The sequence below is a fragment of the Mytilus edulis genome, chromosome 7 (genome assembly GCF_963676685.1).
Source record: "Mytilus edulis chromosome 7, xbMytEdul2.2, whole genome shotgun sequence".
Lineage (NCBI taxonomy): Eukaryota > Metazoa > Mollusca > Bivalvia > Mytilida > Mytilidae > Mytilus > Mytilus edulis.
Window position 1 is genome coordinate 3,172,836 of NC_092350.1, and position 14,910 is coordinate 3,187,745.

The following is a 14,910-nucleotide window of genomic DNA, read 5'->3' on the forward strand; positions in this document are numbered from 1 at the left end:
AAAATTGCCGGAAATTCTTAAAAATTAAATTGCGTGAGTCATGAGTTTAAAAAAAAAGAGTTTTGAGTGAAATGTCTTCCTTGTACTGTTGCCTTGATAACTCTTTTAGACTATCTTGTTCCGCCCTTATAACACACTCTTGATTTCATTCTCTATGAATAATCTTCAATAATTCGGAAGGATCGCTAGAAAATTGACAACTAATAGTGTTTGGCGAAAGGTGCTTTATTATAATAATGCAATAATATACAATTATACCAAACATGGTATCAATAAGCAACAATGAGCAAGTGTGAATATGAAGCACCTTAACCCAAACGAAGTCGCCAAACAGGAAAGAAAAAAAACCCAAAAAAAACATGTGTGTAATCATGATCCTGTTTAGTCTGACAATTCAATAGAAGAAGGATACCCTTCATACAGCTTGACATTGTACATGATAATAATTTCGTTAATCAAGCAAATGACAAATATGTAAAACTAAAATTTCACCAACAACATTGTAATTCATGTGTAATTCATGTAATTATTATCTTTGACAACAGTGTCAAAATCAGTGCTACATCATGCATAATAAAGGCATCAAAAAAAAATATGGATAATTTCAGTCATAAATAAACACCCTTGTAAATACAGCGGAGGGAAAGGGGGGACTTCTACACTACACAATCATGGCACTAGTGATCACACTATTAAACACTACTTAGTCTAGGTGAACTTATCGTCTCTAGACAGATATATAAAGCGTTTTAGCTATCACGTCTAATCATACACCTTGTCATTTTGTAAAATTGCCGGAAATTCTTAAAAATTAAATTGCGTGAGTCATGAGTTTAAAAAAAAAAGAGTTTTGAGTGAAATGTCTTCCTTGTACTGTTGCCTTGATAACTCTTTTAGACTATCTTGTTCCGCCCTTATAACACACTCTTGATTTCATTCTCTATGAATAATCTTCAATAATTCGGAAGGATCGCTAGAAACTTAAAGAAGAAATTTTATAGATAGCACCTGTTCTACTGACATATCGAAATAATGGATATACTCTCCAAAGAGGCGGGGATTCAAAAAGGAATAAGTTATCAAAGGTATCAGACTTTTAATTTAATAGATAAGATTAGTACTTAAAAAATAGATTAGTTCATAAAAAATAGATTCTAAACATGCTAAAGTCAGACAAGCTTTTTGGAAAGCATTTACTTATTTCTGTTGTATAAACATTTATACACGATGAATATTTAAAGATCACCTTCAACTTAGGACTACTCCTAGTTATGTAAATCAATGGTCAATAATAGACGTATTTACACTTGTATGCAAATTTGTCCGCCATTACGTAAAATCACACAGGTTCCCGTAAACTTTTACATCATAATTTAAATTATTTGACGTCACAATTTAAAAGTGATTGTTGCTTGACGTCAAAAGGTGATTTGGAGTAGATCTCAGGTCATTCGGAGGCAAGATTCAGCTAAATACCAAAAGTGTAAATACGTTTATTAACTAGGAAATTGCAATACAAATGGTCAGAAAATAATCCGGATAATTTTGCATCTCCATACCGACATATTTTTTACAGATTTCATTTCCTCCGCATGCGCACAAATTTCTGATCGAAAATTGAAAGTTCAAAAGAAAATAACTTTATTATTTCTTTGGATTGCTTATTAATAAGGAAATGATGAGTCATACTTTTGACAGTTATGGTAAAAAAACATAGACAAATTGATTTTTTATTTACTTTGTGATATATCGGACAACACCAAACAGGCACTGCACTGTCAGAGACAGAATGTTTGGCTGTCAATCATTAAGTCAACAATTTATGCACACTACATCCCATGAAAAGACATGTAGTGATGTAAAGTCATTATATGGTTTACTAGATACTAAACATACTGGTACTGAGCGGTTCCAGCCATTTTAAAAGGGGTTCCCAAACCAAGAATTAAAGATAAAAGAGGGGGTTCAACCATATGTCCCCATTCAAAATTGACAAATACATTGGTCTGTGACGGCATCACAGGCACTTGTTCAGTGTTCCAGCTAGGCCGTTTTCAGAGGGCGCGGCGCCCTGTGCCCTTTTTACAGTTTCCAGGGCGCCCTGCCTTTTTTGAAGATCGATTGCATATTAATTTGCGTATTGATATGATACGCTAATTACTAAATTTTACCTGGGGAAAAGATTATGACTTTGTTTACCACCCCAAGCTAATCAATGGTTACAACTGGTGTCATAATCTGTTGTTATAGGTAATCCGTTTATCGGATGGGTCATTAATGATCATCAACATTAATTCGTTCAAATAGAATCGGTCAGTCGGCAATTATCTTTGAAGAAATGTGCATACAACAACTTGGGCACAATTTGCGATGTTTACCGTAGTTTCATGGAAGAAACGTAATGACAGAAAGTTGGAAAACCATTATAAACTCGTTGAAGACATTGTTTTACTTGTTTTCTGTAAAATAAACAGAAAATTCAGACGTATTTGTCATTGACTGCCTTCATTTTTGATACGAAAATAACAAAATCGGCTGCCATATTGTGATCATATTTGCATCATATTTACGTACTGTTTATAATCCTCCAAAGAAGGAGCACACCCGAATAAAGAAAGATAACTCAATCTGATTTTTTTCCTAGCATTGAGTAACCCATTTACATATTCTAAAATGTGTCTCCATACTTCTTGCTTAAGAATATGTATGTTTAGGTATTTATTTAGAGTTATGAGAAAAGTTAAAGAGGGTCTTAGTAGCAGTGTTGGTAGGGTGCCTTGGTCATCTTTTTCTGTATTCTTTATTTTTGATACTATTTTTCACTGTTGCTTTATATCATGTATATCCTAAAATTGTGAATTTACTGAGCACAGCTGTTTTGTGCTGTATTGCCATCAAGCACAGCAGGGGTAGAAAGGTGAAACTGGTAAAATGTGGTAGAAACAGTATGAAACAGATCTCCTTTCAAAACATTCTGCATATAAAGTTCAACTGTGCCAAGCAATGATAAAAAAACTTGTGTGACAAGCTGCTTGACAAGTTTTTCAGCCTTAAAAGTAGAAAGATAGAGTTCTATATGGGCTAAAGATGTTGTTCTTGTATAACCTGTGATTCAACGAATAAACACAAATGTTTGATTAACATCTTTTATTAAAATATGCCCTTTTCATATTATCATATCGCGCGTTAAATGCCCTTTTTCAGGATTGGCACCCTGCCCTTTTGAAAACCTAGCTGGAACACTGTTGTTTCTATCCATACGAAGGTCGACTATCCATATAAATAGAAGAAGGTGGCTAACGAAATTTTTTTTAGGTCACGACAGTCTCCGCTTGGGACGCTTTTTCTACCCTTCAACTTAATGCTAAAAATCCCTACCTTATATGAATCGATTCAGTGAATATTTTCCTTTAACACTAAACTAATTTCATAATCCCCACAGTGTTCCTCTTCACGGTAATCTACTCTCAATTCACTAAACCATGTCCAAAAGTTCAACTACCATCTTTTCAATGTATCTACTTCCGGTTGACATCGCAGTAAATTTATTTCGTTTTCATTGACTCAGTTTCTTTCCCCTAATTCTTATGAATCTGAATACGTTTTTTACCTCCAAAATAAAAGATCGATGAAATTCTTTAGAGTTAATACCATATACATTCGGAATTCTCTAGTATTATCGAATTCATTCAAATTAGTTTCTGATTTTCTGGCTTTTTTTTATAACAACGATAAATGTACTTATTTCGGTGAAATTTCATCTTTAAAAATATATTGATAATGAAAATAATAAGCTGGTAATTTTACAGAATCATTTCGTTTTTAAAAAGATAGCATTCTTCCCACAACCGGAAGTAGATACATTGAAAAGATGGTAGTTGAACTTTTGGACATGGTTTAGTGAATTGAGAGTAGATTACCGTGAAGAGGAACACTGTGGGGATTATGAAATTAGTTTAGTGTTAAAGGAAAATATTCACTGAATCGATTCATATAAGGTAGGGATTTTTAGCATTAAGTTGAAGGTTAGAAAAAGCGTCCCAAGCGGAGACTGTCGTGACCTAAAAAAAATTTCGTTAGCCACCTTCTTCTATTTATATGTATAGTCGACCTGCGTATGGATAGAAACAAGTGCCTGTGGACGGCATTGCTACCCTTAGCTAGTAGATACTTAGACAGCTGTTAACGGTCAAGTTAAGGAAGTACTTCTTTAGCTCAGGAGGTTCAAGTGCTGCCTTGTAAGACGGATATTATCATGAGTCCTGGTGGAGACGAGCAATTTGGTAATAATGAAATTCATGCTTTTCCAGTTACATTGGGGCCCAACTGAAAAACCCTCAGTTGTTAGAGAGAAATTTAAGCTGTGGTATGTGTTTACGAGTCATAATGATACATGTATGATGCCACTAGAGGTGGGGGGAAGTGTGACTGGATTGCTTCCCTTCACTAGTAGACACTTAGTCAGCCGTACAATGTATTAATCAATCATGTGTCAGTCAGGGGCAGTGATTTCAAGATCACTTGAATAATTCAAATTATGACATCAAGAAAAAGACAAATTTAAACATACATTTGTACTTCATGATCATGTTTATCCTTTATTGTTTTACATTTTGATATATTTGCAGGAGAATCCAGTCCTATGATGATGGGATCTCCTAATAGTCCAGCTAGTCCCCACCAATCCCAGTTCCTGCCAGGTTTTCTTCTGGGTGAAACCTCACAACACGCTGGATCAGTAATTATCCTATAATCATGATATTAAACATACATTGACTGATTTAAGTGATTGTACATCATTTTTTTAAGCAATAGTCTAGATATAAGCCCAGGATCAGTTTTCAGTGGGTGCAGGTCGTTTCGTAACCTGGTCGTTTCGTAACCTGGTCGTTTCGTAACTAGTCGATTCGTAACTTACTAGGTCGTACCTGAGACGTTTTGTAACCGTATATATCAATATATAATAATAATATGAGTCGTAGGTTATACTTAAAAAATAATAAAAAGACCTATTGATGTACATATATATCTATATTTATTTATTAAATAATTGATTGCACATAATTTTACACTTTACAAGTACAGTTTTGCACACATGCGAATAGAACAGAAGAATTTGAATTGGCCATCATCATTTAGATGTACCCAGTCTTTATCAAAGTATTTAGTCTTCTGTCACGTGCTTTGATGTCTCTAATACTTGACACCACTCATCTTTATCATGTTTATGTTGCTGAGTTCTTTATTAATCTTTTTTTTTTTAATCATATGTTGTTTCTTTCATGTTTCTTGTTTTTAGTCTGACGATATTGGAGCCTACAACTACAGAAGGAACACCTAAGCTCTTGACATCTTTTGCAAGTTGTACAATCTCTAAATGCATTATTGTAGACCAACCCTTACCAACTGAACAACAACCTAGACCACTAAGTCTTGTAGCATACAGTGATTCAGAATCAGATCATGATTTTGTCTCACAGAGACCAGCCACACCTGTAGCCCATTTCAACGACTCAGACACAGGTTTGATGTTAAGCTTGCCAGATATAATATTTGGCAAACCAAACATTTTCAGTGACTTTGACACAGGTCAGGTGTTAAGCTCGCCAGATATACTTATTGGTAGACCAAACATTTTCAGTGACTGTGACTCCGACACAGGTCAGGTGTTAAGCTCGCCAGATACTTATTGGCAGACCAAACCTTTTCAGTGACTTTGACACAGGTCAGGTGTTAAGCTCGCCAGATATACTTATTGGCAGACCAAACCTTTTCAGTGACAGTGACTTCGACACAGGTCAGGTGTTAAGCTCGCCAGATATACTTATTGGCAGACCAAACCTTTTCAGTGACTTTGACACAGGTCAGGTGTTAAGCTCGCCAGATATACATTTGTACTTATTGGCAGACCAAACCTTTTCAGTGACAGTGACTCAGATTCAGTATATTGTTAGACGCTGACCACCACCTAGAGTCATAACTGAGTGTACGAGGTAAAAATAACAGGTGTCCAGCAGTGGTTAGCCAAATAGGTGACAACTTTGTTCCAGGCAAACTACAACATAATCATCCTTCTACACCTGGTTCAGTGGTTACAATTCCATCAACTGTCAAGGCACAATTGGCATTACAATATTGTTATTATTAGATGAACAATTTGATCATTTATAAATAATAACTTTAACTGTTTCATTTAAACTAACACTTTATAACCATATATAACTACACCAGGTACGAAACGTCTCAGTTACAAATCGACGTAGTTACGAAACTATCAGGTTACGAAACGACATGCATACTTTTCAGTATCATCAGCACGCAGTTGTCATCTCAGTCTGTGGTTTTGTTATATTAAATGTTTTTCTTTTTTCTATTGATACGATGAATTAGAAACAAATACCATTATGACTGCATTGAATTTGATAGTTGTTGCTAACCATGTACATGTACATTTTAGCATGGTTTTTAAATTTAAACTACAATTTAAAAATAAGAGATGTGGTATAATTTCCAATGAGACAGCTCTCCAGCATGGCAGCAGATACCAAATGACATAGAAGTAAACAACTATCATGTTTTTTTCTTGTGTAAACATTGATAAATGAAAATGAGGAGATGAGCTCAATATTATGATAGCCTTCAATACAAGAGAACTGATATATTGTTATTTTTGTACTAAATAATATGAGTATACAATTTGTAAATGAATATAACATGATCGTGTATACTTTTATTTACAGCCTAGTACACGTTTATGGTCAGCAGTTACAAGCCCAAGTCCTCCTAAGTCAGCACACAGAGGTAGCAATATAACTTCACCATTGAGTGCCAGTTATATCACATCACCAGGACCCAGGTAAGACATGACTTGACCCCTCTCTTGGTATAGCTAGATAATATCCATGTGCAATAAAATAATTATGTAAGTTCTAGTTGTTTAATGTCAGAAAGACCATGGCAGACAAGTCATAATCTGATAGTCACCAACACTTTGGAATACAGGTAAAATGTAATTTTGTCCTTTTTTCGTGTTTTGTATTGCTGCATGACCAAGGGATACTTTTAGGGTGTAATATTTGAAAAAGAAAGTTATATGATGCACTATCTTCATGACTTACACGTTGAAATAGGAACAAAGCTTTTATTACTTTTTCTTCTATAGCCTGCTATAAAATATTCTATGCCTTTCTTACCTGGTTCTTACCTGACATTGGTCAGGATTTAAATGACCTGAAGACATAAAAGATACCAATAAAACTTTTTAAAAAGTTTTAAAAAAGTGTAAAAAATGTATTATACTCAACTGAAACACTACAACCTAATACCATGAATACCAGACTATTCAAGTTATGTGTCTAGGAGAATGGTACGTTTGAACTAGCAAGTTAAAAATATGGCACTGCATGTCATTTTAGAAAAGGAGGGTTCATTTCCAAATGACGTCATCATATCCACCTGAATTTATATGAATTAGCCTGCCATTAAATGTTCATCAGCCATCCATCATAAAAGGCTGAGGTTAACATCAATGAGACCGCAACCTTACAACATCAAGAATAGACCATGTAGACATATTACATGTAGATATGACTGATTAGAAAGTGTGATTTAACCCCAGAAATAATGATATAATCATGATAATTGTAGAGAAACAATCAGACCAAAAGAAAGACCTGGTGCACCACCTACAAAGAGTTTGATGTCATATAGCAGTCCATCCACAGCTAGTCCATTCGCTACTTCATTCCATCAGGTAATTATTATCAATAACAAAAAGTGTGGGGTAAGAAGCAACCCAAGGCTGTGTCATACAAAATAGAAAAAAGACATCTTGTAAGGACTCCAACAATCATGGCAATAGACAATATGTCAAGTTATAAAACATCCTCAGTATAAAAAAAATAGATGAGAGAATTCAACTAAGACTATCTTGAATCAAAACACAGAATTTCTCACAGTACAATTAAAAAAAAATATATGATAAAAGCATACAGCCTTTAAGAATGAGAAAAACCAATACCTAATAGTTAGAAAAAGAAAAACAAGAAAACTGATAGTTTAATTTATTACAATACACAACTTACCAAAAAAAATATGACAGACATGAATCAATGACAACCACTAAATTATAATGTACTGGTATGCATGGCATGATGTAGTTTTCTGATGGAATTCCTCATTCTTAATTTGATTTTATACAAAACCTGAAGTATTGGAACAATTGATCCTTATTAACTTTAAGATAATGTTAAGCTGATTGTGTACATGATCTGACATATTGCTACATTTTATTTTCAGACACCTTCACGAGGATTCCATACACCTGGGACAAGTGCTTGTGCCCCACCACTATCAGGTATACTTTATTTAATGTAGCACGTTCTTTGGAATTCTATTTTTGTATTGTAAACCTGACCTTCCTATTAACATGATTAAAGTGAAGTTAAAGTTAGTATATATCATATATAACTTTATGCACAAATATAATTGTTTGTTATACATTGTAGTAGGATAAGAATAAAGGTTAGTAGGTCAGTTTATTTTTTATTTAGATGTTTTATAGAATTATTGTGCTAATCTGAAAAATACCATAATATCAGGTTGCCTTGACTTGTTTCAAAGTTAGGGCTACATGAATGATTTTTTTGTTATATCTTAAAAGAATAATTATTCTATTGATATTATTAATTTCAGGTCTTTCCTCCAGTATAATGGAAAATATGAATGACACGTCACAGTTCCATTTGGCAGCAAATACTAAACTACCCCCATCTCCTGCTCAGATGGACCCATTCTATACTCAGGGGTAGGTAAACCTGCTTAGATGGATTCATTCTATAATCAGGGGTAAATTAACCTTAATGGTGAATGTGTCAAAGAGACAACAACCTGATAAAAAATCAGAACAGCTGAAGCCCAGAAAAACAGCCAAAAGCTACCATTGGATCTTCAACACAGCAAGAAAATCCTTTACCCAGGGGTTGGCTTTAGCTGGCCCCTTATTTAAATGTGTACTAGTTCAATGAAAATGGATTTCACACCAAACTTCAAAACATATAAATTACTTCATATTAGAAATAAACTGGTCAGATTTATCAAAAGATTAATCACCCCCAAGGGTGACTGGGGAATAGAAATATGGTCACTTGGTCTTCTTCCGACCGGCAGTAAACGCTTGTCGAAGTGGGGCGTCTGTTTGGCTGTGAGGGATATATCAATTTCGCAGTCACGTCCGGTCAGATTAGGGACGTTAAATCTGATGCCTCGTGTTAGGAGAGTGCCACGCTCTTTGCACGTTAAGAACCCTTGCAACAACTCTTTGAGGGGTCCATAGGTGGCCTGTTGCAAGGGAAAATATCTGTCCCTATCCAATATACCCTCATTTGCCAGTGGCAGTCCAAATTTTCCCAACCATCATCCCAGATGGCCTCTATTATTTCAAGACCTACCTATTGTATTTATTGTGAACTTGTTCTCGTCCTGAATATGCATGAAATATTTGCCACTGGACGTTAAGCAACCAACAATCAATCAAAAGATTAATCAATGCTACTTTCACGCAAAAGTTTCTGCTCTTCATTAAATAAAGAATTTTTAATTTTCAGAATGGATTAAGTTTTTATACCCCCGCCGTGTGGATGGAGCATTAAGTTTTACCCTTGTCTATAGGTACATACATCCCAAAGTTGGTTTCCGTTCTCTAACTTTCGTTTGCCTCGCCCAAATGTTATGCAACTTATACTCAATACAACAAAACACAGATCTTTTGGTGGTGTCACTTTAAACGTTCTAGAGTTATGCCCCTTTTCAAATGGAAAAATTGCTGAATTTTTTGTTTCCATTCTCTAACTTAAAGTATGTTTACCTCAACCAAATGTTATGAAACTTATAAACAATGCCTATTACCACAAAACTCAGATCAAGTACAAATTTGAGAAGTGTCACTTTTACCGTTTGTCAGTTTTGTCCCTTTATAACTTTATATTATATGCAAGCAGGGGCATTATCTGTTTATTTACAATATGTATCACTTCAATTTTGTAACCATTCTTTATGGTATCTAAAATCAAATGGTCTGTGGTTATACTTACTGAAATATCAGAAAATCCTGCTACAAATTCTTGCTTCTACACAAGCCATAAACATGATTTATAATTTTTATATTTATTTGTTTTAAAGGGAAAGTTTGACATCAGAAGATATTTTAGATGAAACCTGGATTACAGTTTTTGGGTATGTTAAATTGTGATTAATGTTTAACGAAAATATTATCTAAAACACCGATAATAATGATAATAGCTTACCATTTTTTGATATTATGTGATTTTTTAGCTAAAACTCAACAACTTTCTGTATTTCATCCTTAGCTTTGACATAAGGTCTGTCAACTTGACAAATTAAGTCAGATTTACAGAATGCTAGGTCACAAAGTGACAGTTCACATGGACATATTTGATTGTGTTTTGACAAATTGTTGTCACTTCAAGCTAATCATTCTTTGTTTTTCTTCCCTTTTTCTTTGTGGTTTGTTGAGCATTTGTTACCATCAAGTCCATTGTGTAGGTTATATAGCCGACTAAATTAATACAGAAAGTATTGAAAATTTATCAAAGGTATGTTTTTTATATCTGATTTTTTGTTTGTTAATTTATATATTTGTGTAAAGAGCACAATATCAGGGGAGTTGATTTATCTTTTTAATGTATTGATAGAAGCAGAATTGTCTGGTATAAAAATAGGCATTCTTCTAGTGATAAGAGAAGCTTAACAGGGAAGCTAATTTATCTTTTCTGTATTTTGATAGCAGCAGAATTCTCTTTTGTACATGTTGTATACATTTAAATATGTTTTCTGAGCTATAAAGCCTGGATAGTTTTAACAGGGAGATAATTATTTTGTTTCAGTTTTCCACCAGCAGCAGCATCCTTTATACTCCAGCAGTTTTCTCAGTATGGAAACATTGTCAAACATGTGGTAAGTGATGAATAATAATGCTCAAAATAGTTTGATTAACTTACAAAAGTGTTTGTGAATATCTGAACCTTTGATTTCCATTTTTGTTGAGCCTTCAACTTTAGTCGAAAAAGCGAGACTAAGCGATCCTACATTCCGTCGTCGTTGGCGTCGTCCACAAATATTCACTCTGTGGTTAAAAGTTTTTGAAATTTTAATAACTTTCTTAAACTATACTGGATTTCTACCAAGCTTGGAAAGAAGCTTGTTTATGATCATAAGATAGTATCCAGAAGTAAATTTTGTAAAAATGAAATTCCATTTTTTCCGTATTTTCCTTATAAATGGACTTAGTTTTTCTGCAGGGAAACATTACATTCACTCTGTGGTTAAAGTTTTTAAAATCGTAATAACTTTCTTAAACTATCCTGGGTTTGTACCAAACTTAGACAGAAGCTTGTTTACGATCATAAGATAGTATCCAGAAGTAAATTTTGTAAAAAAATAAATCCATTTTCTCCGTATTTTTTTTAAAATGGACTTAGTTTTTCTGCGGGGAAACTTTACATTCACTCTGTGATTAAAGTTTTTAAAATCTTAATAACTTTCTTAAACTATCCTTGGTTTGTACCAAACTTGGACAGAAGCTTGTTTATGATCATAAGATAGTATCCAGAAGTAAATTTTGTAAAAAATTAAATCCATTTTTTCCGTATTTTACTTATAAATGGACTTAGATTTTCTTCCAGTTAACATTACATACAGTCTGCAGTTAAAGTTTTTAAAACATTAATTAGATTCAAAAACTATCCTGGATTTTTACCAAACTTAGACAGAAGCTTATTACAATCAAAAGATAGTATCAAGAGGAATATTTTTATTGATTTTTTTCCTCACTTTTGTTGAGCCTGCGATTTACAGCAAAAGTAGGCGAGATACCAGGTTCCGTGGAACCCTAACAAATTTTATTCTTAAGAATTTCAGAATAAAATCAATCATGGTCAGTTAAGTAGACGAGAATTTTGAGCGTGTGCACTATTTGTTTATTACTGATTTTAATTGTTATTTTCAAGTATTATTTATTAACACATATTGTTATGTATTTACATTTTAATTCTTGATTTGCAGATAGCTACTGAAGGAAATTGGATGCATTTACATTACCAGTCCAAATTACAGGCAAAAAAAGCTCTAAGTAAAAATGGTAGAATGTTTGCTGGTAATATAATGGTTGGCGTTACTCCTTGCATTGATAAAGTAAGTGTATTTTCATCAAAACTACTTGGGGGCTCCAAATAGAGAGAAAAGTCAATCTCAGTTAACCAAAATGAAAAACCCATTATAAAAATAGGGAGATGTGGTATGATTGCCAATTAGGCAATTATTCAGAAAAAATTGTGATGATGCTTCATTTAAGATTAAAAAAAATCTGCAGATGTTTCATGTATTTCAACCCTAGGCTCTTTTTTTCTATCCTTGTTATACATTTAAATACATGTATAAAGTATCAAGTCAGATTGATTGAACCAAATATACAAAGAAAACACCTTGTGTATGTAGTATCTAATTAATATCACAATCTAAGGGAAAGCATTCCTTCTTATATATCTAATTCATATCAAGATGTTTCCATTTATTAGGAACACATTATATATTTAGTATGAAACCAAACTTGTTTAATTTCAGTCTGTGATGGAAGATAAGGAGAATCCTTCTTTCTCTGGAACACCTGTATTAGGATTAATGGATACACCTGTAACATCAAAAGGAACACCTGGGACATCAAAGGGAACACCTATCAGACCATTGACAGCAGCTTATAAATCAGCAAGGAGTGAAAATGATGTAACTATAGGTTTTTTTGTATTTGTATTCAGTTCCTTTAACATTTTGAATTAAAAATATATTTATTTAGATTAGAAATCAATTGTTTGTCAGAGAAAAATTAAAACCACAGAATATTCAATGGTTGTGCAGCTTCTTTTAAATTTTTACAAAGAAACTATTTTTCTTGTATCTTCATCAATATACTCTCAAGCATAATTAAATTAACTAAAATTATATATATAAATTTCAAGATGTGCCAAAACCTTTTTTTATTATATATATTTCAGGTAAGTGAATATGAGTTGACATGCATATTGCCTGCTCTATGGTCGGGTTGTTATAGCTTTGACACATTCCCCATTTCCTTTCTCAATTTTATTAAGATTATTTCAAAATCTTTTTCTTTATTTTTTGCAGGTAGTAAGAAACAACCAAGTTCCTCAGAAGTCCAATACATTTGCCTCCAAGGCTATGGAGTATATGTTTGGTTGGTGACGAAGATAACACGGTGACATTATCACAGGGTTCTGTGCAATGGGGAAAAGTTAACATCGAAAACACCTTGATCTGCAAACTTTGTATTGTAGTGAAAAATGTCAGCTGAGATTATATATTATCATGTAAATCAATCAAAAGTATGAAGAGTTGATAAAGGGCTTTCATGTATTGCTAGAGTAGGACTAACCATGTATCAAAGATGATGTAAATAATGTTTAGTTGAATAAGATCAAATGAAGCAAGTAATAATGTATTAATGTAAACATTTCAATTATATAAGTATTGATTGATGGACATATCCTTTGTCAGAACTTTAATGCTGTATGCTGTTTTTTGCTATGTGCATCATCGATCATCATGGGTGTATGTAAGGGTTGGAGGCTGAGTATATAGAGAACTCTTCTGTTTACTGACCTTTCGTATGTTCACACATACTCATTAAGTTTTGCATATATTGTAAAGAAGCTACAGTCCATGTAAAAACTAGGTCAATTTGATATATATTTCATGCTAGAGTAACTCTTATAAATTAATGTCAGACACTGAGCTGTTACTTAATTGTAACTTGCAAGGGGTTACACCTTGTCCCTTTGGCACATTCCCCATTTTCATTCTCAATTTTACTTATTGAGAATTTTGTTTTCTTTTATAGGACAGTTGTGTCTTCGGCAAACATACCACATCTCTTTATGTTTTTAGTATTCAAATTATAATAGGTAATTTAAACTTTTTTCATTTTTCCCTGACTAATATGTTCGTAACACTGTAAGATGTACAAATAAAACCAGATGTATGGTATACATAAATGAGGGTTGGCTCATGGAAAATAAAACATCTACATTCTTTTTGCCTCCTAATTTAATATTTTATATTATTAAATCATGTATATTTTACCCAAGTTTACGTATTTCTTGATGTTAAATATGACAATATATTTATCATTCTTCCTTAGTTCATCTCATATTGAGGTTAATTTCCTTGGAAAATTGTGTAATTTATGTATGACTTTCCCAACTGTTGCTTAACAGTTTTTATACTTTGCTAACATTTATGGGTAAATCACCAGTAAGTGATATTTACTACACGTAAAAACCATATAACAAGAAAATATTTTTTATCTGATAAAACTTTAAATTTATGCTGGCTTAGATAGTATATATATAGCTATATTACTATACGAGGAAATAATGATTATTTGTGATAAAATATTCTTTTATATTTTAATGTATTGTATATATTTGAACAAATAAATGATTACCCGGTATATGAAGTAATATATCTCTTTGAATGTTCATAGTTATGGCTGTGTAGCAAACACAATAAGGAGAGGGAAATAAGGAGAAGAATATGTGTAAATAATGATAATGTGCTGTAAATATTTCTTAGACTGATTTTTGTTGGGGTGTAAGTGTAATGAATTGGCATTACAGGATGATATTGAGAATTGAAGAGCTAATTCTGAGTAAATGGTGACAATATTCACAATACATTCAAATTCTTTATTAATTTTGAGCCTCACAGCTCATCAGTGTATTCAAATGCAAAATAAAACTATACCATACTACCATTATACTGCAAACATCTTATGATACCAATGATGATGAGTACCAGTATTGTTTCTTTTATTCTGTG

General features: G+C 33.0%; 1 protein-coding gene across 1 annotated transcript; it reads left to right on the forward strand.

Annotated features, from left to right (window-relative positions):
* Positions 1-1,583: 1,583 nt before the first annotated feature.
* Positions 1,584-14,552, forward strand: LOC139529744 (nucleoporin NUP35-like). Its single transcript, XM_071325616.1, has 11 exons — positions 1,584-1,703; positions 4,629-4,738; positions 6,741-6,856; positions 7,648-7,753; positions 8,299-8,356; positions 8,695-8,806; positions 10,180-10,233; positions 10,905-10,974; positions 12,082-12,210; positions 12,640-12,798; positions 13,198-14,552. The coding sequence occupies exons 1-11, from the start codon at positions 1,676-1,678 to the stop codon at positions 13,273-13,275; spliced, it is 1,020 nt and encodes a 339-aa protein (XP_071181717.1). The 5' UTR covers positions 1,584-1,675; the 3' UTR covers positions 13,276-14,552.
* Positions 14,553-14,910: the final 358 nt, after the last annotated feature.